General features: G+C 40.4%; 2 protein-coding genes across 3 annotated transcripts; one reads left to right on the top strand and one right to left on the bottom strand.

The window, feature by feature from the left end:
• The first annotated feature begins 12,991 nt into the window (after nt 1-12,991).
• LOC121771573 lies at nt 12,992-14,627 on the top strand. Of its 2 annotated transcripts, none has more exons than XM_042168393.1 (4): nt 12,992-13,277; nt 13,669-13,727; nt 13,831-14,145; nt 14,226-14,627. In XM_042168393.1, the coding sequence occupies exons 2-4, from the start codon at nt 13,671-13,673 to the stop codon at nt 14,481-14,483; spliced, it is 630 nt and encodes a 209-aa protein (XP_042024327.1). In that variant the 5' UTR covers nt 12,992-13,277; nt 13,669-13,670; the 3' UTR covers nt 14,484-14,627. The 2 variants fall into 2 exon arrangements, with proteins under 2 accessions (XP_042024327.1, XP_042024326.1); XM_042168392.1 differs by having other exon boundaries at nt 12,994-13,277; nt 13,666-13,727.
• An 88-nt stretch (nt 14,628-14,715) lies between these two features.
• LOC121771572 (extra-large guanine nucleotide-binding protein 1-like) lies at nt 14,716-22,129 on the bottom strand. Its single transcript, XM_042168391.1, has 8 exons — nt 20,422-22,129; nt 20,197-20,334; nt 20,005-20,109; nt 19,712-19,897; nt 17,955-18,144; nt 16,645-16,886; nt 16,006-16,166; nt 14,716-15,581 (listed from the first exon to the last, which is right to left on the bottom strand). Exons 1-8 carry the CDS (start codon nt 21,739-21,741, stop codon nt 14,999-15,001), a joined length of 2,925 nt encoding a protein of 974 aa, XP_042024325.1. The 5' UTR covers nt 21,742-22,129; the 3' UTR covers nt 14,716-14,998.
• Between the last annotated feature and the right edge of the window lie 276 nt (nt 22,130-22,405).

Here is a 22,405-nt window from a genome sequence, read left to right as displayed (position 1 = left end):
AATCCATGAAAATATTCCGAAAATCCACCTCTACCGGGTGGAGGAACAGAAAAACTAGTAAAAAACTCTGTTTCAAGATCAAAACAGCAAATCAAGAAATTATTGTCAAAATCAGATACCAACCAATGAAGATTTCCGTTCAAAAATAAAGCATAGTCAAGGCATGATGACACATCTCTTGAATTCGGTCTAGTGACTGGAGCGGCTTGTGGCGGCGAGATGCTTCTCCATAAGTCTTCTCCTCCTAGAGTATACATATGACCTAACAAAGATTCACTATCAACACATAAAACCTTATATTGTTTACTTAACTTGCTCACTCCAAATCCAAATATACAATTTTCTGCGGGCAGAGGAGGAAGCTCAATATACTCCCGAGTCAGTGGATTGCAAATAAAGAGAATATTATGATTGTTTTTCAATTCATCCCACGCCAAAACCAAACCATCAGTTGAATCAATTATAACACGAAAATGTTTGAAAGTTGAATGTTGAGTGTGAGGGAGAGGCAAACTGAATTGAGAAAGTGGCTGGAAGGCCTCATCACAGACTGCACATCCCATGACTTGATGACCGAAAACCATCCCCTGTTCCGGAGAATACAAGGATGCAAATGTATTTCCTTTTATCAAATTGCCCAATAATTTACAGACACAACTGCATATTATAATGCTTTTACTCGGAAGTCTTATCAGAATCTCTAAGATAATCTCCGGCGGCAGATTACTCAACAAATCTTTCCTCATCATTACTTGATCAAGTGATGAAGGACACAACGCAATACTCTTCAAAAACCGCACCCTACACTTTGCTATTTTATCAAACAAGGAAACTACTTCTACATTAAAAATACGGCTATACTTATAGACTAAACTGTAAAAATCATGGATTAAATATGTCCGGTCAATGGATTTTGACCAAATAATAAATGTGACGAGACATTTAATTTTGTGAAATTAAATGACATAGCGTCGATCTACATTTTACGTAGGTAAATGTAGTATATTCACTTTCTCAAATCCGATTTCCGGTGAGTGAGAAATAGTGGATTAAAGTTGGGCATAATTAGCTTTTAATTAAAGCTTGGAGATGGAGCTTAGGGAATAATTAACTAGTGTTAATTATCCCACATTGGAGGATTAACACATCTTTAATGTGTATAAATTAAGTGACTTTATGTTACTTAATAATTATAGTGGACCAAGATGGGTGAAAGAGCCCACACGCGCGCACACGCGCGCGCCGCCGCCGCCGCCCGCCCGCCCGAGCCCGAGCCCGTGCCCGTGCTCGCGGTCGCGGGCCGCGGGCCTCGGGCCCGAGCCCGATCTTGGACTTGGACTTGGACTTGGATGGTCTTTGGACTTGGACTTGGACTTGGACGGGTGGCACATTACAGCCACACGCCTGTAACCGACGTCGGTTACGTTTTTGCCTTTGGGGACGACACGCCAAACCGAGAGCACTACCGGGGCGTATCTCGTCTTGCGGGAAGAGGCCTCCTCGACTCGGCTGTCATAGCATACTGGTTTAGTTGTTTCATTTTCGTTGTAACTTCAGTTCTTTTTTTTTGTATTCCTTCTTTTGGGTTGTATTACGCCCGGTTTTGTTATCTTGTAATCCCAGAAACCAACAATCGCAAGACGAGATAGCTTGCCTTTGAAGGAATTTGAACTTCTAAACTGAACTAAAACTTCCGAAACATTAACACCTTTTGCTGGAGATGTCGACGGAATCCAACACTGCTGCTGCCAACGCCACCGCCGCCATTCCCTCCACCATGGCGACCACTGGACCGGTCAACACTTCATCGATTCCCTCGATGATGCCAACTCCTGGCTTCCCAGCCGCTTCATCCACCGTCCCTTGGGTTTGGGACAACCCCTTCGGGGCGTCCACTGGTTCCACCTTTGGTGGTTCGGTTGGTTCCACTTTTAGTGGTTCCTTCGGATCCTTTAATGGATCGAGTGTTGGTGCCTTCGGGCTCAATACTAGTGTTGGATCTTTCGGGATCAACACGAATGCTGGGGCCTTCGGGTCTCATGCGGGTGCTAGTCCCTTCGGGGCTGGTACGACCATGGCGGGCTCTATGCCCAACATGAATGGTGGGGGCTCTATGCCCAACCAAGTTGTTGGCTCCTTCGGGGGCAACGGAATTGGTTCCTTCCAAGGACCAACTGCGGCACCTTTGGCACCAAGAATGATGCCACCTGCCGAGAAGCCACCAAAGTTTGGAGGATCTGACTTCAAGCGGTGGTACCAGAAGATGTTGTTCTACTTGACAACATTGGGCGTCGCCAACTTCCTCACGGAGAACGAGCCGCCCGCACCAAGCGACCAAGAGACTAGGCTCGAAGTCATGGCAGATTATGAAGCTTGGAGGAAAGGAGATTACCTTTGTAAAAATTTCATTCTAAGTGCTTTAGATGATAGTTTGTACAATGTATACTCCAATGTAACCACATCTAAACAAATGTGGGAAAACCTAGAAAAGAAGTATAGCATAGATAATGCTGCAGGGACGGAACAAGTTGTAGCATCCAAGTTTATGGACTACAAAATGGTCGACTCTCGACCCGTCATGGAGCAAGTCCAAGAGCTCCAAATGATCATCCACTCATTAGTGGCTGAAGGGATGACCTTGCCCGATAAATTCCTAAGGTGCACGATCATTGACAAGCTCCCTCCAAGTTGGAAGGACTTCAAGAGTTATCTCAAGCACAAGCGAAAGCAGATGACCCTTGAAGACTTGATCGTGAAGTTGCGCATTGAGGCCGACGTGCGCAAAAGTGATCAGAAGGCTAAAGGCTTCACCCCAAATGAAGCCAAAGCCAACCTGTTGGAGCGGGGCGGTCCCTCCAACAAACGCCCTCGCCCAAACCGTCCAAATGACAAAGGGAAGGGAAAGCAGCCTTCAAGGAAGTTTGAAGGCGACTGCTACAAATGTGGCAAACCGGGCCACTTTGCCAAAGACTGCCGCAGCAAGAAGAAGAAGCCGGCAGCCCACGTCGTTGAGAAGGAGTTCAAGGACTGGGATGAGAACGACCTCATTGCAGTGGTCACTGAAGAGGTTAACCTTGTTGATAACAAGGGAGGCTGGTACATCGACACCGGCGCTACTGCTCATGTTTGCTCCGACAGGAGCAAGTTTGCCTCCTACACTGCTGTTGAAGGGAGGAAGATCAACATGGGGAATCAAGCATCGTCAGAAGTCCTCGGCGTTGGCAACGTGATTCTCATGATGACGTCTGGCCTAACTATCACTTTGAAGGATGTGCTGCATGTCCCGGACATCCGCAAGAACCTAGTGTCAGGATCAATACTAGTTAATAAAGGGTTTAAACTTGTATTTGAGTCCGATAGGTTTGTCTTGTATAAGTTTGGAAAATCCATCGGAAAAGGTTATGTAACCGATGGGCTTTTCAAGCTTAGTGTAGCAACTCGAAGTGTTGCGAAGCCATTGGCCAATAAGAATAAAGCATCTACTTCCTCTTATTTGATTGAGTCTTCAAATTTGTGGCATTGTAGATTGGGACATGTAAATTCAAAAGCCATTAAAAGATTAGTAAATTTAGATTTACTAAAGGCTAATGAATTGGATATCCAAGATAAATGTGAAATTTGTCTTGAAGCAAAAATGACTAAGTTGCCGTTTCACTCGGTTGAACGAAGCACAAAACCCCTTGAATTAATTCACACGGATGTATGTGATTTAAAGATGTTGCAAACTAGAGGTGGTAAAAAGTACTTTATCACTTTCATAGATGATTGCACAAGATATTGCTACATTTATCTTTTAAGAAGCAAAGATGAAGCAATAGAGGCGTTCAAAAATTATAAGAACGAAGTTGAGAATCAACTTGGTTGTAAAATCAAAATGATTCGAAGCGATAGAGGAGGCGAATATGTAGCCCCGTTTGAGGAGTTATGCAACGCAAGTGGTATAATTCATCAAACAACTGCTCCATATTCACCACAATCTAATGGTGTTGCAGAACGCAAGAATCGAACTCTAAAAGAGATGATGAATGCACTGCTACTCAGTTCAGGATTACCACATAACATGTGGGGGGAAGCTGTTTTGACAGCAAACTATATCTTGAATAAAATCCCTCTCAAAGGAAAAGATGTTACTCCTTATGAGTTGTGGAAGGGAAGGAAGCCATCCTACAAATACCTCAAAGTGTGGGGGTGTTTGGCAAAGGTGATGGTTCCTCCGCCCAAAGAAGTTACAATCGGACCTAAGACGGTTGATTGCATCTTCATTGGATATGCACTTAACAGTAGTGCATATCGATTTGTTGTTCACAAGTCTGAAATATCGACTATCACAGTAGGAACAACAATTGAGTCGAGGAATGCTGTATTTCTCGAAAATACCTTTCCTTGCAAAGATAAGGAAAAAGTATCAACCAATTCTGAGACAAGAATTGAAGAAGCCACTAGTTCTAAACAAGTGGAAGAAGAAGCCACTAGTTCTAAATCAACAGATGCGGAACCTGAATCGCGCAAGCGTGCAAGGCCCGATCCAAAAGATACAGTACTAAGACGTAGTAATAGAGTCAGAACACCAAAAACTTTTGGTCCTGACTACATTGCTTTCATGTTGGATGAAGAACCAACATCGATAAAAGTAGCCTTTGCTGGCCCAGACTGGCTGCATTGGAGAGAAGCTGTTCAAAGCGAAATTGATTCAATTTTGCTGAACCACACATGGGTGTTGGTTGATTTGCCCGAAGGTGCTAAACCTTTAGGATGCAAATGGGTTCTTAAAAGAAAGTTTAAGGCCGATGGAACAGTTGATAAGTATAAAGCCCGATTAGTAGTAAAGGGTTTTAAACAAAAAGAAGGACATGACTTCTTCGATACCTATTCACCTGTAACAAGGATTACATCTATCCGGGTGCTTCTCGCTATTGCTGCATTGCACAATCTCGAGATTCATCAAATGGATGTAAAGACCGCGTTTCTGAATGGTGAACTAGAAGACGAAATCTACATGGAACAACCCGAAGGGTTTGTAGTACCTGGACAAGAGAAAAAGGTATGCAAGCTCGTGAAATCCCTATATGGATTGAAACAAGCGCCATTGCAATGGCACTTGAAGTTTGATAATGTGATGTTATCAAATGGGTTTAAAATCAACGAGTGCGACAAATGTGTCTACATCAAGAGCACTAATAACGGTCATGTTATAGTGTGTCTCTACGTTGATGATATGTTAATCTTGGGTAGCAACACTCAAGTAATTAACGATACAAAGGCCATGTTAAAGAGAAACTTTGACATGAAAGACATGGGTCTAGCCGATGTAATTCTTGGAATGAAGATTCTAAGAACGAATGATGGAATCATCTTAACACAATCACATTAGGTTGAGAAGATATTGAATAAATTCAAAGCCTATGATGGCGCGCCGGTTAAGACTCCAATTGAACTCGACGTTCACTTGAGCAAAAACAAAGGCGAGCCCGTTGCACAAGAAGAGTATGCACGGGTCATCGGGTGCATTATGTACTTGACTAATTGCACTCGACCTGACATTGCTTGTGCCGTGAACAAGTTAAGTCGTTACACGAGCAATCCAAGCAAAGAGCATTGGAGAGCTCTTGTGAGGGTTTTGAGATATTTAAAACACACTCAAAATCTTGGGCTACACTTCTCGAGATACCCCCCGGTGCTTGAAGGGTACTGTGATGCCAATTGGATATCCGATAATAGAGACTCACTTTCAACAAGTGGATATGTCTTTACTATTGGGGGTGGTGCTGTATCGTGGAAATCCACAAAACAGACCTGTATAGCCCGATCAACAATGGAATCGGAGTTCATTGCCTTGGATAAGGCTGGTGAGGAAGCCGAGTGGCTTAAGAACTTCCTTGAAGACATTCCATGTTGGTCTAAGCCAGTGCCACCAGTGCTGATTCACTGCGATAGCCAAGCGGCTATTGGAAGGGCAAACAATGGTTTCTATAACGGTAAGTCTCGACATATACGTCGACGACATAACACCGTGAGACATTTGATCACAACAGGGGTGATTACAATTGACTATGTGAAGTCAATAGATAATCTAGCGGATCCGCTAACCAAAGGGTTAAACCGTGATCAAATGAATAAGTTGCTAGAGGGAATGGGTTTGAAATCCACAAACTAAAGAATTGTCATAGTGGTAACCCAACCATGATGACTGGAGATCCCAAGAACTTGGTTCAAAGGGACAACTAAGCTATGAGAGTTCATGGAAAAACACTCAAACTATATCTATTCCCTAGAGAGCAATAGAGTGTTGGAGAACTTGCCTCGTGGTAAAGGCTAAGTCTATGACTTTTAATGGTTCTTAAGGATCTCAAAGAGATGGAATTCTCAAAGAGACCAAGTATGGCAAGGTACTTGACTAAGAATCACCTACGTAAGTGCGAAGTGTGGTCGCTTCATAAAAAACGCACTTATGAATCCAAAGTGGTGTCCAAGACCGCAATGGACACAAAACGTGAGAACGGATGAGGTTGAGGTGTTTAAGTGTTAACACCATTGTCTCGGTGCACGCCGTGGGGGATTAGTTCAAAGCATCGCGCTACTAAGCCGCCTGTGTATCCGATGGTGTCGACTATGGAGGGTTCAAAGTCAACAACTACCTATCCTTATGCTTATATACCTCGCGAGGGTTGAGCTTGTGTCTGCATGCATATGCATTCGGCTATTTCCACTCATGTGGGGGATTGTAAAAATCATGGATTAAATATGCCCGGTCAATGGATTTTGACCAAATAATAAATGTGACGAGACATTTAATTTTGTGAAATTAAATGACATAGCGTCGATCTACATTTTACGTAGGTAAATGTAGTATATTCACTTTCTCAAATCCGATTTCCGGTGAGTGAGAAATAGTGGATTAAAGTTGGGCATAATTAGCTTTTAATTAAAGCTTGGAGATGGAGCTTAGGGAATAATTAACTAGTGTTAATTATCCCACATTGGAGGATTAACACATCTTTAATGTGTATAAATTAAGTGACTTTATGTTACTTAATAATTATAGTGGACCAAGATGGGTGAAAGAGCCCACACGCGCGCACACGCGCGCGCCGCCGCCGCCGCCCGCCCGCCCGAGCCCGAGCCCGTGCTCGCGCTCGCGCTCGCGGGCCGCGGGCCTCGGGCCTCGGGCCCGAGCCCGATCTCGATCTCGATCTCGATCTCGATCTTGATCTTGATCTTGATCTTGGATCTTGGATCTTGGATCTTGGCAATTGGTCTTTGGGTGGTCTTTGGGCTTGGTGCTTGGCCCAAACTATTCTTTTTGGACCACCGCCGAGTCAGCAATCCAAGTGGCTTGACACGTCGTCAAGCGAGGCACAGTCACGGTTGCCACGTGAGAAATCCACACGCTCCACACACGGGTGGCACATTACAGCCACACGCCTGTAACCGACGTCGGTTACGTTTTTGCCATGATGAGCCTTCAATGGCTGGTTGACCCTGCATGGTGGTTGGCCTATAAATAGGCTAGCCATACCACATGCTGATTGCGGTGCTGCATCAGAAGAGACGTAGCCGTTTTACCTTTGGGGACGACACGCCAAACCGAGAGCACTACCGGGGCGTATCTCGTCTTGCGGGAAGAGGCCTCCTCGACTCGGCTGTCATAGCATACTGGTTTAGTTGTTTCATTTTCGTTGTAACTTCAGTTCTTTTTTTTTGTATTCCTTCTTTTGGGTTGTATTACGCCCGGTTTTGTTATCTTGTAATCCCAGAAACCAACATAAACTAAATTCAAACCCTATCTTTGACAAGGAAACAAAAAAAAAGAGAGAGAGATAAAATCTTGACAAGGAAACAAAATATAATAATCTTGACAAAAACAAAATCATATGGAAAAAGATGAAATTTGGCAAAATAATCTTGACATGGAAACAAGATAATTTACATCATAGGGAAAAAGATGAAATTTGGCAAAATAATTTTGACATGGAAACAAAATATTTATGCCTTGGGAAAAAAATCTTTCGTATTATTGCTTTTATTTTAGTTTTCATTTCCTTTACAAAAATAAATTTTCAAATATAGTTAACTAATTGACTAAAATTGAAAATTGAAATCGATTAGTTTCAAAATTAACTAAAACTGAAAAAAAAATACTAATTGAATCTTGATATTTGATGATATTTTTACCTAAAAAATTAATTAAAATAATTTTAATTAGTCTGTATATAATCAGCATAATATGAAGAAAAATACTATGTGTTTAGTGACCATACTAGTGTTGGGTGCAAACCCATCCATATAATTTTGCCACACAGATTGATGAGCATTTCCTGCTTAAACTTCTCCTTAAAATTTGATGTTGCCCTCGAGAACTCATTATTTCTTTTCCAGAACCAAAAACTGAAATTACTTAACCGAAATGCTTATCAATCTTTGTGGCTAAACATAATCCCGAGTTATACATGGGCTTATATTTTGTATTTTCAGTTATGGCTAAACATAATCTTTGTATTTTCTGTTATGGCTAACCGAAGGAGATCCCTACAGAACTTGGAGAAATTCCGACACTGAAATCTATAGTCTTGGATTTGTGCAGTGAATTAACAGTGAAGGGTGCGAAGAGAATGGTAGACGAACAAGAGGAATTACAAGGAGAAGAACAATTATCCTTTAAAGTTGTAGTTATGCTCAGTATGGGAAACGAAGAGCTTCAGAGCTTGGCAAATCCCAACTTTCAAGTTACTGCTCCTACAGGGTGGGAGTGGGACTCTTCTAGTGATTGTCTCTGTTTTTGATAAATGTTTGCCATGTCGAGGGGTCATGTGTTAAATCCCCATTGTTTATTCAGATGGATCCTCTGTTTTATCTGTGTGTTTTTGTGATCAATAATAAATGTCAAATGTACAAGGTCTTTTAAAAACTCTGCTTATGGAAATTCTTAATTATGTTGTATACTTATGAAATCTTACTATCTTATATATACATTTCTAAGTTTCATTCACGTGACTCGTATATACATTCGAAATTGCATATAGGATGTGGATTGTAAATCATAGTGTGAGAAATAGCAAAATGTTTGTAGGAAAAACATGTGGGAAATTAGAAAGGACTCAAAACCTTTCCTTTTCCTAAGTCTTTTGGCTTTTCAACCTCCAAGTGTTTATGAGGTGCCTTAAACCCGAGACCTCTCGTGTGGCCACTCCTAGCCTATAAATAGGCTTGTTTTGAGAGATGGAAGACACACAACACAACCTACAATCATTCTCTCTTCTCTCATAGCTCAAGCACTCTAGTTCGCATCTTAGGAGCATCGCATTGCTCGGTTCTCGCCTCCAATTCAAGTTCGCCGGAGCCTACGAGTTTGAGGTGCTTCAACTCGATAGGAGGAAAGTCGTTTCATCTTTGGGGACATTACGCCAATCCGTGAGCACTAGCCGGGGCGTATTTCGTCTTGCGGAGAGAGGGATACCTCGACTCGACTTGAAGAATACTATAGTTTGCATCTCTTTACTTTCGTTGTAATTTATATTATTATATTTACCTTCCAGTTTTGTTCTTTTGTAATAGCAAGAGTTTTCCCGTGTATAGGCGACAATATTTCCAACATTCGCAAGACGAAATATTGTCCTCTTGTTGAATTCATGTCGACCGATGACGGAGGAAACATGAAATTCAAAGCTGGAATAAAGCAACGAACGGTCGCAATGTCGATGCGCTATGGAGTGGTTAATTCCTTGAGATCTATTCTCTTGAGAATGATGTTTATCGTTTGTCTTTTGACAAGCAAGACCAATTTAGATTTGGTAGTAGTAATTGGGATGCATGGGTTGATGAATATACCAATGCACATTTGGTTCAATATAATTGTGTACTTATTGTTTGAAACAATACTATACAAATTATTTGAACGTGTTGTTATAAACAACAAATATCACGAGGTGATCGCAGTGGTCTCCGACGTGGACCATGGTAACAATCCCAATGAATGGTTTGTTGATACGGGTGCCACATGTTATGTGTGCTCTGAGAGAAGCGTTTTTTCTACTTACAAATCAGTTGGAGGTAGAAAAATACGTATGGGAAACCAAGCCTCTTCTGAGGTGGTTGGTGTGGGTAATGTGTTCATAAAATTAGGATCTGGAAAGGTTCTTACCCTCAAGGATGTGCTGCATGTCCCAGACATCCGAAATAATTTAGTGTCAGACACACTTCTAGTAAATCATGGATTTTCACTAGAATTTGAGTTCGAAAAGGTTATAATGACCAAGAATGGAAAATACATAGGTGAAGGTCACCTAGTGAATGGGCTTTTTGAGCTGAATGATACAGTCATTCACCGTGGAAAAGGATTAAGCAATAAGGAATATGACACATCCTCTTATTTGCTTGAGTGCTCTGATTTATGGCATAAAAGATTGGGACATGTAAATCTAAATGCTATAAAAAGATTAGTAAATCTTAATTTACTAAAAGTAGATAAGTTTAACTCACAAGAAAAATGTGAAGTCTGTGTTGAAGCAAAAATGATCAAGCTACCGTTTCGCTCGGTAGAACGGAGCACAAAACCTCTAGAGTTAATCCATACAGACGTATGTGATTTAAAATTTGTGCAAACTAGAGGTGGTAAAAAGTACTTCATCACATTTATAGATGATTGCACAAGGTATTGTTACCTTTACTTATTGAGAAGTAAAGATGAGGCAATTGAAGCGTTTAAAGACTTTAAAAAATGAAGCCGAAAATCAACTTAATTGTCGAATTAAGTGTGTTCGAAGTGATAGAAGTGGTGAGTATGTAGCCCCGTTTGCAGAATTATGTCATGCAAGTGGTATAATTCACCAAACAACGGCTCCATATTCTCCCCAGTCAAATGGAGTTGCTGAACGAAAAAATCGAACACTTAAAGAGATGATGAATGCTCTGTTGATTAATTCTGGTTTATCCCAGAACATGTGGGGGGAGGCTGTGTTAACAGCGAATCATATCCTGAATAAAATTCCACTAAAAAATAAGGATGTGACTCCTTATGAGTTGTGGAAAGGGAAGAAACCTTCATATTCATACCTCAACGGTTATGGGGGTGTTTAGCGAAGGTAGAAGTGCCAACGGTTAACGGTTAGCCAATCGCTTGTAATCCTACAACCTATCGATTCCGATTTCTACATGATAGATGGCTGGCCGGAGTTCGTCAACGACAACCTCCTCGATCGCCTCGACTTCCTCACTTTTCGCCTCATCGCTCAATCGACCTTCAAGGTCTCTATTTATGGCTGCCGAAGACGCCCGCCCACCTCCCGCGGTAACACTTTATTTTACTTGATTTTGATCATTTGATGATATCATAATTAATGGTACTATATATGTGGTTACTATAAAACTGCAGATGGCTGTGATGTTGTTGATGAGAGAGGGATTAAGAGAAGAAGAAGAAGAGAACGAACGCCAACACCGTATATATACTTCCTTCGAATTTCAATTCCATCTTCTTTGTTTAAGAATATTGAAGAAATATAGTATTTTTTTAAAAAAATTTGTTTTTGGTGAAAAGGGAGATTCCACCACCCACACTAGTTTCAGGAAAAACAAAAGGCAGGTTTTTCAAACAGGATAACCCACTCTACTTTGCAGCTACTCTGAAGCCTCACCACAAACTCAGATTTGTAAGATTAATCTTGCTTATTGGAGATATATATTGATAAATCCATGTAGTACTAACAAAGTTGATTACTTAAAAGCTCATGGTAATTGGTTTTAATTATATGTTCAGAACCTTCCTTGGGTGTTCTCAATGGCTGCAAATATGAAGGTGAAAAGGCAAGTGAGGTTGGTGTATCAAGGCAACGACAGCAATGACATATCTGTTGTAGTTGATCCTCGGCCGGAGGGGCTTAGGGTTGATCTGGCCATCGGATGGAGACAATTCTACAAGGTTAACGCGTTAGAGACAGGACGTGCGTACTCTTTTGAGTTCAATCCCGACCATGATGTCTTCCATGTTAAAGAAATAGCTTGCGCGGGAGCATGATATCGACATGAAATTAGGGTTTATTGCTTATTTTGAATCGGGAGCGGGGCATTGTCTTCTTTCTGGACCCAAGGCAACTTGAATTCTTCGATTTCTTGACTTGTTTTTGTGTAATGTTGTAGTCAAGTAAGGGGATCTTAATTAGACTAATTGGAGAATGATGCTATGTATGCATGATCATATGTATTACATGTTTTGGTATTGAGGTATTTTGGTATACTATGATTTAGAGTAGTGTTTTTTTTTATTGATTACAGTGTGTGAAGTAGCATTGAATCGAAGTGAACTATATATCGAATGGATTCCCAATTCCCCATTTGCATAATTCTTGTGATTTTGTTTACATGTTTTTGGAACCAAGCAATAAATGATCCCACGCCAAATTCTTGAGGAAAGTTGTAGCATTATTTATTGTACGCCAACTGTCGCAAAGTCACGTGTAAATTTGATATCACATAATTAATGTCATATGATAATGTTAAAACAGACTTAATTTGGTAATGGCTTTATTTAGTTTAATTTCTTATAGTTGAATAAATATGAGTGCATATTAATAAAATCATACACTAAATATATTTGGTACATTTCAATGTTTTAATCTAACTTAACTAAGAATTTTATATCAAAGCCTTTTTTTGACTTATTAATGTTTTGCAGCAGTTTTCTTCGATTATTTCTCTAATTCCAGTCCCTATTTCTTCGATTATTTCTCTAATTCCAGTCCCTACTAGTCCTCCAATCTTTGATATTAAAAACTTCGGTTAGTTCAACATTTTAACACCAAATATGACAATAAGTCTTGGTATTGTAAAGAGCAACATTTTCTCAATTTTGTTTTTTGTGGATTTTGGTTGGAGAATAAGGTAGCGTCTCACATAGACAAACGACAGTGGATCTCATAAATATATGAATTACCTTAATTAGTAATTTCCTGAGCACTAGGTGACAATAACAAAAAAATAGTATAGTAAAGGATTTGTCGATATTCAAATTCAATTCTTGTTTAGGTATTTGAGGAATCTGAAGAAGACTGCACACGCTATGGAAATGTGAAGAAATCAGTTGAAAAGCATAGCAGTATATGGAAAAGATATGTCTTACTACACATCAGTGCTAACCAAACAAATGCAAACACAACCCCATCTCTATTTCTATTTCATTTCTCACTTATTCCTCCCCATTGGCTTCACATTTACTCTCAAGTCTCAACCGAACTCTACAGAGAGAGAGAGAGAGGAGAGGAGGATTTGAAGAGTTTTTCATAGAGGTTGTTGTTTCTGCCTCCTTTGCATGTTGCTTAGCTTTCAATCCCTTCCAAGTTTTTAGTTTGAAGTATTGTGATGCTCTTGACATGCCTTAGTCTTACTATAGTTTGTGAAGCATGAAAAGTGTTGAACCGAAGCATGAATGTTTGTGTAATACAACTTGTTAAGCTAAGTTATGAGCATGAAGGATGGAATTTTTGGAACATTGTATATTAGCATGTGACTGTGTGAGCCTCATGCCTTTATATTTCAAGATTCTCTTGTGAGTTTTATTTTAGCTCTTCTGAAATATGCATCTACATGTGGCGTGAATTTGAGCAAGTTTTGAGGGTAGAAACCCTTTTTCTACAATAAAATGTTAACAAGTTTTTAGCTTCTTGTTTTCTGCAGCAGCCATGGAAGGGAACAAGCCTGCATTTTACAAGATCTTGATGGAGCTCTCTTCCCATCTAGTAACTCATTTCTTTTACTTTCTTTCTCTGTCTTTGTCTTCTTCCTTTATTATTAGTATTTGGTTAAACTGATAATACCATAAATGGTGTGTAATGTGTATAGAGGTTGCCTCGAGGCTTCACGGAGAAGCATGGCAAAATGTTGCCAAAAAAAGTTGAGCTGAGAATACGCAGAAACACATGGAAGGTGAGGGTGAAGAAAGAGAATCTAGAAGGAGAGGATCATTACTTCTTCAAAAAAGGATGGACAAAATTCTGTGAAGACACCCAGCTTGAAATCTTCGAGCTGCTCGTCTTTACTTACGTTGAGAAGTCCACACTCGAGGTCACCGTGTATGCAGTGAGTGGTTTGGAGAAGTCCATCTTCATACCTCCACGCTGCATCGTTGTGCTCAAGGACTACCGCTGCTATAAAATTGTAAGAATCCCTCCACTCTCCACCTCTGTTTATGTGTCTTCAAAGGCATCAATCTTTATGACTATTTTCTTAAATTGCAGCATATTCCGAAGAAATTTGCTGTGGCTTGTGGCTTGTTCGACAAGGAGGAGATATCGTTAGAGTACGTGGGCGGCCACACTTCACGAGTGGCGTTGACTGTGTTTCAGGGGCGGATAGCTTTTGGGGCGGGTTGGTCCACATTCCTCAAAGCAAACCGGCTCTCATACGACATCGCTCTTAGTGGTTCTAAGAAGATCCTCTGTTTCGAGTTCGTTCCCGCGAAGAATCTGATCAAGGTTCAGCCACTCCGCAATTGAATTCCAGTTGTAATAGTTCTGAGGTTAAATTGTAGTGATAAGATTATGAGTATGACTCTTTAAGTCTTAAAACTTATGCTAATATTTCTTGTGTGGTGATTGCATTACATTTGGTGATGGCGATTTCGTTTTGGTTTATTTGAATTTTCTGCCTTGTGTTCGTTTCTTGGAATCGAAATCCCTCTCCCTTTGATGTGTGTTAGTTGTAAGAAGAAAGTAGTTTCCAGTAATGTAAATGAATAAATCAAGAAAATAGATTTATACCATCATCTCATAACTAGTAGTAGTACATACATTAACCAAGATCAACTCCACACACACCAACAACAGCAGTAGCTTTCATTTATGGAATTTTACATCTGTACTAACACTACCTATCATGAATTCACAGAAATCACCTAAAAAGGAAAATTTTAAATCTATAATCTCTATCAGCTATGGCACGACTAAGGCGAAAGAGCAAGTAGGATCAACATCTACACATGATTTCTGTACAACGGGCAAGGGAGATATTCTTAATGAGAAAACGAGCTTGCCTCCGTGCTATAAATCGAATATTCACTCAGACTAACATTTGGTCTCTCCTCATCCCAGTTCAATACCTCTCTTGCATATTTCAGCGCTGTGTCTACACTGGTAGGATCCAGAGCCTTCACAGCCGATGCATATAGCTTTCGCCCTGTCAGGGCAGCAAACAGCCGTTTAAACTTCACAGCAACATAGTGGAAACCCAACTGCCCCAGGGTTGGATGATTTGAGTTGTTGCTGTTGGAACGATTACGACTGATCACCGGATGGAAATCATCAAACCACTCACATTTAGTCAGTGGAACTTGTTCAATCTTTTCCTCAAAGGAGTCGAATTTGTTTAAGAGGAGAAGGAATTCCATCTGATCAAACGTCGGGTGAGTGACCATGTTCTCGAAGAACTTTTTGCTCAACATCATCTTGTTCACTCTGTTTCCATCAACATCAAGAGCAAACTGATCGTAGTCGCTTAGAGAAACGCAAAAGATAACGATCCGAACATCTTCAAGCATCTCCAGCCACTTGCAGTTTTCTCCAAAACCTTTCGCCTGCAACCTGATTAGCTGGTATCTGTCACCAATAAACAGAAATAGAGTCAATAAACAAGACTGCACAAATCAAAACTCCACAAGCATTTTTTACAATCAAATCAAGCAAGTAAGCAAGATAGATCATAAAGTACAAAGTTGCTGGTACCTGAAGGGACCTCAGGAAAATTACAGATAATTTTCTGTTTACATGTTTTTCTTAGATGTTTCAAAAAGAAACAAAATGGTGCATTCAGAAAGATATTCTATAAAACAAATAAAAAACTAAGAAATCTCATTTGTTGAAGCTTTTAGGAGAAAATAACTATAATCTGTACGGAGGTGCTTGGTATGAAATAATGGAGGGAATGGAATGGTCATTCCTACCTCCACTCCATTTCCCCCTCAATCTAACACCCAGATTTTTCCCACTAGTTTCAGGAGAAAAATAATGTTAGGTGCAGTACCTGAGCAGGGAATCATGCAGATCACCACTGTCATCACCATCATATACTGGCTCGGGGAAAGAAAAATCAACACATGCAAGCCCATTGGATGAAGTAACATGTTCAGCATAAAGGATATCCACATCAGATGGTTTGTAATCCGGTTTCAAAATTTCAACAGCCTGGAGAGGAAGAAGACAAAGTAATAAAGGATCAGGCAAACAGTTGATGAAGAGGAAAAAGTTCATATAGATTATCGTAACGAATACATAACTCAATTTGTTATCTGGAAGAGCTTTCCTATGAATAACAGAAAACCTTATTTACATGTGAATGTTTCATCACATTCAAAATAACTTGTGGACTGCTCAGATTTTGTCCACAGCACACAAATCTAGGGCACTTGTTATTTCCAGAAGGATCAGCAAATCCATAGAGCTTAAAATTCACTTTCAGAAGTCAACGGCATTTGGATATGTCATGTAAGGTATACGATTGTGTTAGACTATTAATTCAGTACCCTTTAAATGATCGCCTAGAAATAAACAAAGCCACCCACAAACAAATTTGTGAGTTACATAATAAATTATTTGGTGCTCAATCTATTTAGACAGATCATTACTTGGACAGAGCAACATGTATGATGGTAAATAATCTTGCCTGTTCTAGGAAGTAACTTGAAATTTTGGGGAGGCTTTCCAATTCATGTCGCCGTTTGTAAGTTGCCTTGAAAGCAGCACTACTACACAACTCCTCAACCAGTGGTGCATATTCCCGACTAGCAGCAGGAAATATTGCTTCCAAAGATCCTGATGCCATGATTCTAAGTAGCCAATCTGAGAATGCCTTCAGTCGTGGACCGATTGAATAAGGTGTCTCTTCACCATTGCCATCAACATCTCCTGTCATAAACCAAAGATAGGGGGGATTACATCCAGATATAACACATTAACTGTGACAGCATACATGTAAATGAATCATAAAAGACTTCAGTCAGCACTCAGAGCAGTGCTATTGAGTAGTATTCACCAGTTAAAGTAATTAGATAACAGAGACCACTTAATATAGTACACTAAAGGTAGTTGTTTTACCACCATCAATTCTAGAATCAAATGTTCTTTAATGAAGCAGTTCCTGGTTAGAAAATCTGGGAGACGATATGATACAGATAAGGTTTACATGTGCAGGGAAAATGAAAAGCTATGTATATCATAGATAGAAGAGTGACAGCCAATGCTTGACTAAACTTTCATTAAATATTTGTTCGATTAGTTTAGATTACTTTCATTTGAGTTGATATGTTATTTGTTACAATAGCTTCAGCTCATTAAATTGTCATGACATGAGGATAGGGTAGGGTAGGGAGACAATTTGTTAGTAACAAGTAGGCACTGTTTGCCGGGCGGGATTTACTCCTGAAGCTCATTGTGTTATCTATTCATGTTTGATAGAGATAAATGTGACTCTCCAAAAATATGTATTTGGCATCCCTTTCCTGATACTTGTATCTTATCTTTGGGTAAATGTTTACTGTTAACTACAGAGAAAAAGGTATGCTAATTATTTTTCTTCATGCTTGTAGGCTGATGTAATGGGGAGTCATTTTTCTTGCCCTATGTAGGTATTTTGGTTAGAAAGGAATTGGAGAATCTCTGAGGACGAAGAAGTATTTTTAGAGTAGGTTTGGGATTGAGTAAAGTTTAGAATTCCATGGTGGGCTAAAATCACAAAAAAAATTATTTTTCCTATTGTATTTGTAATTTTGTAGTTAGGTTGAATATATTATTCTGTTTAAATTACCAAAGAAAGTTGGGGAGCTTATAAGCTCTGCCACACGCAGTCGAAAAGAGCAAACGAGGAATACACAAGAATATTTAGTGTATGTACAATTGAATCCCAACATGAAACCAACCAATGATATTTTTACTTACATTTAACAAATAAGGAAACTGAATATCAGAAAAATGTACCTGCAGGAGTTGTACCATCAGGTCCATCACAAGACTGATGTTGCCTCAATTCATGCAAACTTTCTTCTTCAAATCGTTCACGTCCCTCAAGTAGTATTCCAATATAGTTATACACATGGCTCTGGATGACTAATGTAATGTGTTCCCGCTCATCCTCAGAAAAGGGTAAGTCTTTATAAAGAATTCTAGCCTAATCCAACAAAAGCAGACTTGTTAAAATGCTAAATGTTGAAATATTTATTATCCTACCATAAACTTAAGCATCTAATTTGGAAACACTGATATGGAAATCAATCACGAGATATCATAAAATGGAGATTAAAGAAAGCCCATACAGTTAAATGCGGTCAAATCTTTTCTTTCAACACTAAAGAGTAAGCAAAATAGTCAATTTGTCATTAACATTGCTGCAAGCCTGCACCACCATATATGTATGGCATGTAGTTTTACATAACAGCTTCCTCCTCATATTCAAACGGTATGTTGCCGGGAAGGATGTATGGCATTTCAAGGTATGAACTAGATGAGATATAGAAAAGAAGGCCGAGTTTTCGCATCTTTCTAAGAGTTGTTATAGCCTAAAAGAAACATATACTGTTGATAAAAGACCATTATAATAAGTCCATAAAATTGAACATAAACTTAAACCCAAATAAAAGTCCTACAATCTCAAAAAATTCTTGCATCCAACTTAGGAGGTGTTTGCTTTGGCATTTAGGGTAAGTTATCTGCTGTTTGATGATCTTTTCTCATGTTTGTTTTGCCATATACCATAACTGTCAAGCCCGAGTTCAGGAGGAAGGCCCGCCTCATAAATGTACGATTAATTAGTTAGCATATCTGCCGAAAAAACAGTGATACAATTCAGGGTCAATCTTTCAAGAGTAGTTAAGTCTTTGCAATTACTCAAATAACCCTCCAAATTATTCTTTCTCCACAATTTAAGTATTTCCCAGCAGCGCCATTTATTCTTTATCCCCAAATTTTTATGTCTGGAATCCCTCCTCCATTTTCGTCGACCGCTAGCTCTTCGAGCTCGCCTCCCATCGCACTATCAGACACACACCCCCTCAATTTGCGCCATTACTGACCAATGTTAGTTTTCTGATGCTGGAATCGACCCCTCTATTCGTCATACAATCCTAATTTCTTCCGCTATATGGCGTAAAGCATTCGGGAAAGGCGAGCAAGGAGGTCTCTTTCTAATCTACTTTCCCCCCACACAAAAAGTGTTACAAGTGCCCGTGAGGCCGTGACACAATGAGACAAAACCATGAAGGAGAGACTATGTGAGAGCAGTTGTGAGAAATCTACGCACTTGCCAGACCTTCCGCAAATCGAACGGAGATTGACTTCAAGCAGCAGCACCAGTTGAAGGGAAAACAAGACGACTAGCTGGAGGCTTCAAAATGGTGGCGGAAATAAGGGTGAATATCTCCAGGGTTTCATGAGGACAGTTTTGGAAATATAGGAATTTATAAAGGGTAGGGATGGAATTATTAGGTATTCCAATGATGCATTACCATCAAACCAAACACATAGAATACATCTCCAATAATGAAAACAACCATACCAAAGCAAGCACCTCCTTATGAACTATCCTATCCGTAAGTTAGGCTTTTGAGAAGGGGATGTTTATATAACAAAGGAAACATGAAGGATAAGTGATAAATAAAGAAAAATTTTGTTTATCCAACAATATGATCAGAAAGTGTGCTTCAACTTGCAATAAATGTGGGTAGAATCTTCATCGTTACCTGTTTAAAAATGGTACTTGTTCCAGATCCACTATATCCAATCAGAAGAAGCTTCTGAATCGCTCTCTGCTCAAGATAATCCGGCATGCTCCGACTGATTGAGCTAGATATTTGTTCTCCACAGGGATCAGATGATTTAGAGGGAACTGGGAGAGAAAGAACAGCACAAAGCAGCTTTGTTCCAGCCTGAATAGTAGCAACAATAGGGTTGGGGAAAATATGATATTCATAAGAAGAACACTGAGTAATAAAATAAAATAATAGTACAAAAACAGATTAAGCAGAAGCCAAACCTTGCCCCAAATAAAACCTTTCGTATTTTTTTGTCCCTCCTCTTGGTACGAACCATCTTCATTCACCCAAAAATGTGGATTTCCAGCACACTGAACTCCTGCTAACTAAATAAAATACAGAAGACAAGTATTATAAAAAACTGTTGAAAGAGGGGTTTTCAAATATACCCCTATAAATAACCAAATGCCAACCTTTAGCATACGCAATTCCACTTTGGTGATCTCACGACCATTTATGTAAACTTGGGTGTTCCCATTGCTAGCATCTGCTTTAACAGGACCCCCAACATTGAGATGAGGAGCAATAATTTGTAATGGCTTCTGCCCTTCCTGCGAAATTCAAAATATTACCAACTTCATCAGCAATGGCTAAAAACGAAGTTTCAGGGATAGTAAATAAAGGTCATCACAGCTCACCTTTCCCCAAAGACCTGATACTTTGTCATACCAATAATTTCCCGGCTTCAGCTTCTTCGGTGGATTAGAGCAGCTCTGGAGCATGACGAGCTCATCGTGATATAGAGGCCTACCATTTACGGAGATATACTCAGGAGGCAACTGATTCACCTCACAAAATTTCTCAGCTTTCATTATCTGCTTAACTTCCAGATCATTGAGCAATCGCTTGAGCATTCTCGAGCATTTTCCCAAAGAGACACGCTTCGACTCACTAATAGGGTAACCAATGCAGGTGACGCACTTCCTACCCTCAGGCATCGACCCCATTGCTCTAAGCACACAATTATTACAATACTTAGCATCACAGACCATGCACACCTCCTTCTCCGTAAACCGGTTTCCTTTCAAGCACCGGTAACACGCTCCTTTCCTGACTTTTGCAGCAGGTTCTTTCTTCATTCTGACCACCTCAGGCTCAGAACGGCTGTAGTCGTCATTAGCATTCTCATCATCCGACTCAATATCACAAAATGTCACCACCGGGGCACGCCTCACATCACCGCCACCAGAATCTTGATTCTGGTCCCCAAACTTGCGAGATGAAACCCTAGAGGAAAGATAATCGGCACTCAGAACTGACTCATTAGACTCCCAATCCGTTCTGTTTGACTCGTTGAAGTCTAAGGTATCCTTATAAGCACTCGATAGCCTCGACTTACGCAGACTCCCTGAAAATTCCATCGACTTCTCAAAGCTATCCGAAGACCCTAAAACACCCGAGCTCCCAACCCCACCAACAAACTCATCGTGGCTAATCGAGGAATACCCCCTCTCGTTCACTCCACTCAATGCATCATCACGATTGCAACACTCAAAATCACTGCTCAGTTCACCGGACAAAGCACAGACATCATTACTATTGCGATTTTCAGTCTCACTTTCTAGCGATGCATTAATAACCGAGCTAGGAGAAACGCTAGTTTCAGTCCCCAAACCCAGCTCTTTACTGTAAGAACCCTCACTCACCTCATTATTCTGCGACTCGAAAGCAATCACCGAAGTCGGCGAAACGGTTAGCAGCTCGGCGGAGGAGGAGCTCAATTTCAAATCCCTAGTTAGCTTCTTGCCGATTATGTCGGCCGCGGATATCGGCTGCACCACGGGCAGCGACAAAGTGTCAGGAAACGGCAGCGGAGAGACGACGGAGGCCACCGGAATCCGATCCACATTGATGGGCACGGCCCGCGGCAGCTCACGGGTAATCGGAGGCCCGTGATATTCCATCGCGAACGAATATTCCACCGCATCTTCCACAACAGTCGCCACCTCCAGCGACATATTCTTCCCCTCAAATCAAACCCTTCTCTTTTCCCCTTTCAGAACCCACTTCGCATAGGTGTAAAATATCACCAAAAACACGAATCTTGAGCAAGCAGGAACAAAATAACCGGAAAAACGCGAGTTTTTTAGTAAAAAATCAAGCTTTAACTGCAAGCAAAGAATTGGGTTCTGTTCTGAGGGAAGAAACCAAGTTGAAATCTCAGCGGTTTTCTATCTTCTTTTAATTTGAAAGGAGCAATCGAGGGCAAGAAGAAAAGTGCAAGAGAAAATACAAAGAGGATATATGGGGTGGAGGAAAAAAGTGTTGGGAAAGGGGAACTGAACAAATGGTGGTGGGCACTGTTTAGTGATTGGGCATCTTTTTTGTTGTTTAATTTATTCAAATTGTTTGTTTTTCCTCCTTTTTGTTTTTTCATTTTCGTTTGAAAGAGGCGAAAGCTCGGTGACTGTGTGAGGGAGTGACGGCGATGGTGGTGGAGCAGTGATGTCAGCATCTGTAATTTAACAGAGAGTATAGGGGCTATTCCGTCTTTTTATACGTTGCTTGGGTTGTATGATATTCACAAGAAAGTAATCTTCCTTTTCTTTAAGAGCATCCACTACGAGTCCCGCGAGCTCGCGTTCCGTCCCGGAGGGACGGTTCCGCCGCGGGACGCGTTGC

Source organism: Salvia splendens, chromosome 16 (genome assembly GCF_004379255.2).
Source record: "Salvia splendens isolate huo1 chromosome 16, SspV2, whole genome shotgun sequence".
NCBI lineage: Eukaryota > Viridiplantae > Streptophyta > Magnoliopsida > Lamiales > Lamiaceae > Salvia > Salvia splendens.
This window is presented reverse-complemented; position numbering and strand designations above follow the sequence as displayed.

What these genes read in the sequence shown, in the direction of transcription:
- LOC121771573 (XM_042168393.1), top strand. Translation starts at nt 13,671, where the DNA reads ATGGAAGGGAACAAGCCTGCATTTTACAAGATCTTGATGGAGCTCTCT. An exon ending in TGGAGCTCTCTTCCCATCTA is followed by an intron (nt 13,728 to 13,830) that starts GTAACTCATTTC and finishes TAATGTGTATAG; the next exon opens with AGGTTGCCTCGAGGCTTCAC. An exon ending in ACTACCGCTGCTATAAAATT is followed by an intron (nt 14,146 to 14,225) that starts GTAAGAATCCCT and finishes CTTAAATTGCAG; the next exon opens with CATATTCCGAAGAAATTTGC.
- LOC121771572 (XM_042168391.1), bottom strand. Translation starts at nt 21,741, where the DNA reads ATGTCGCTGGAGGTGGCGACTGTTGTGGAAGATGCGGTGGAATATTCG. An exon ending in TATCAGGTCTTTGGGGAAAG is followed by an intron (nt 20,335 to 20,421) that starts GTGAGCTGTGAT and finishes TGAATTTCGCAG; the next exon opens with GAAGGGCAGAAGCCATTACA. An exon ending in CTGCATGATTCCCTGCTCAG is followed by an intron (nt 15,582 to 16,005) that starts GTACTGCACCTA and finishes TATTGGTGACAG; the next exon opens with ATACCAGCTAATCAGGTTGC.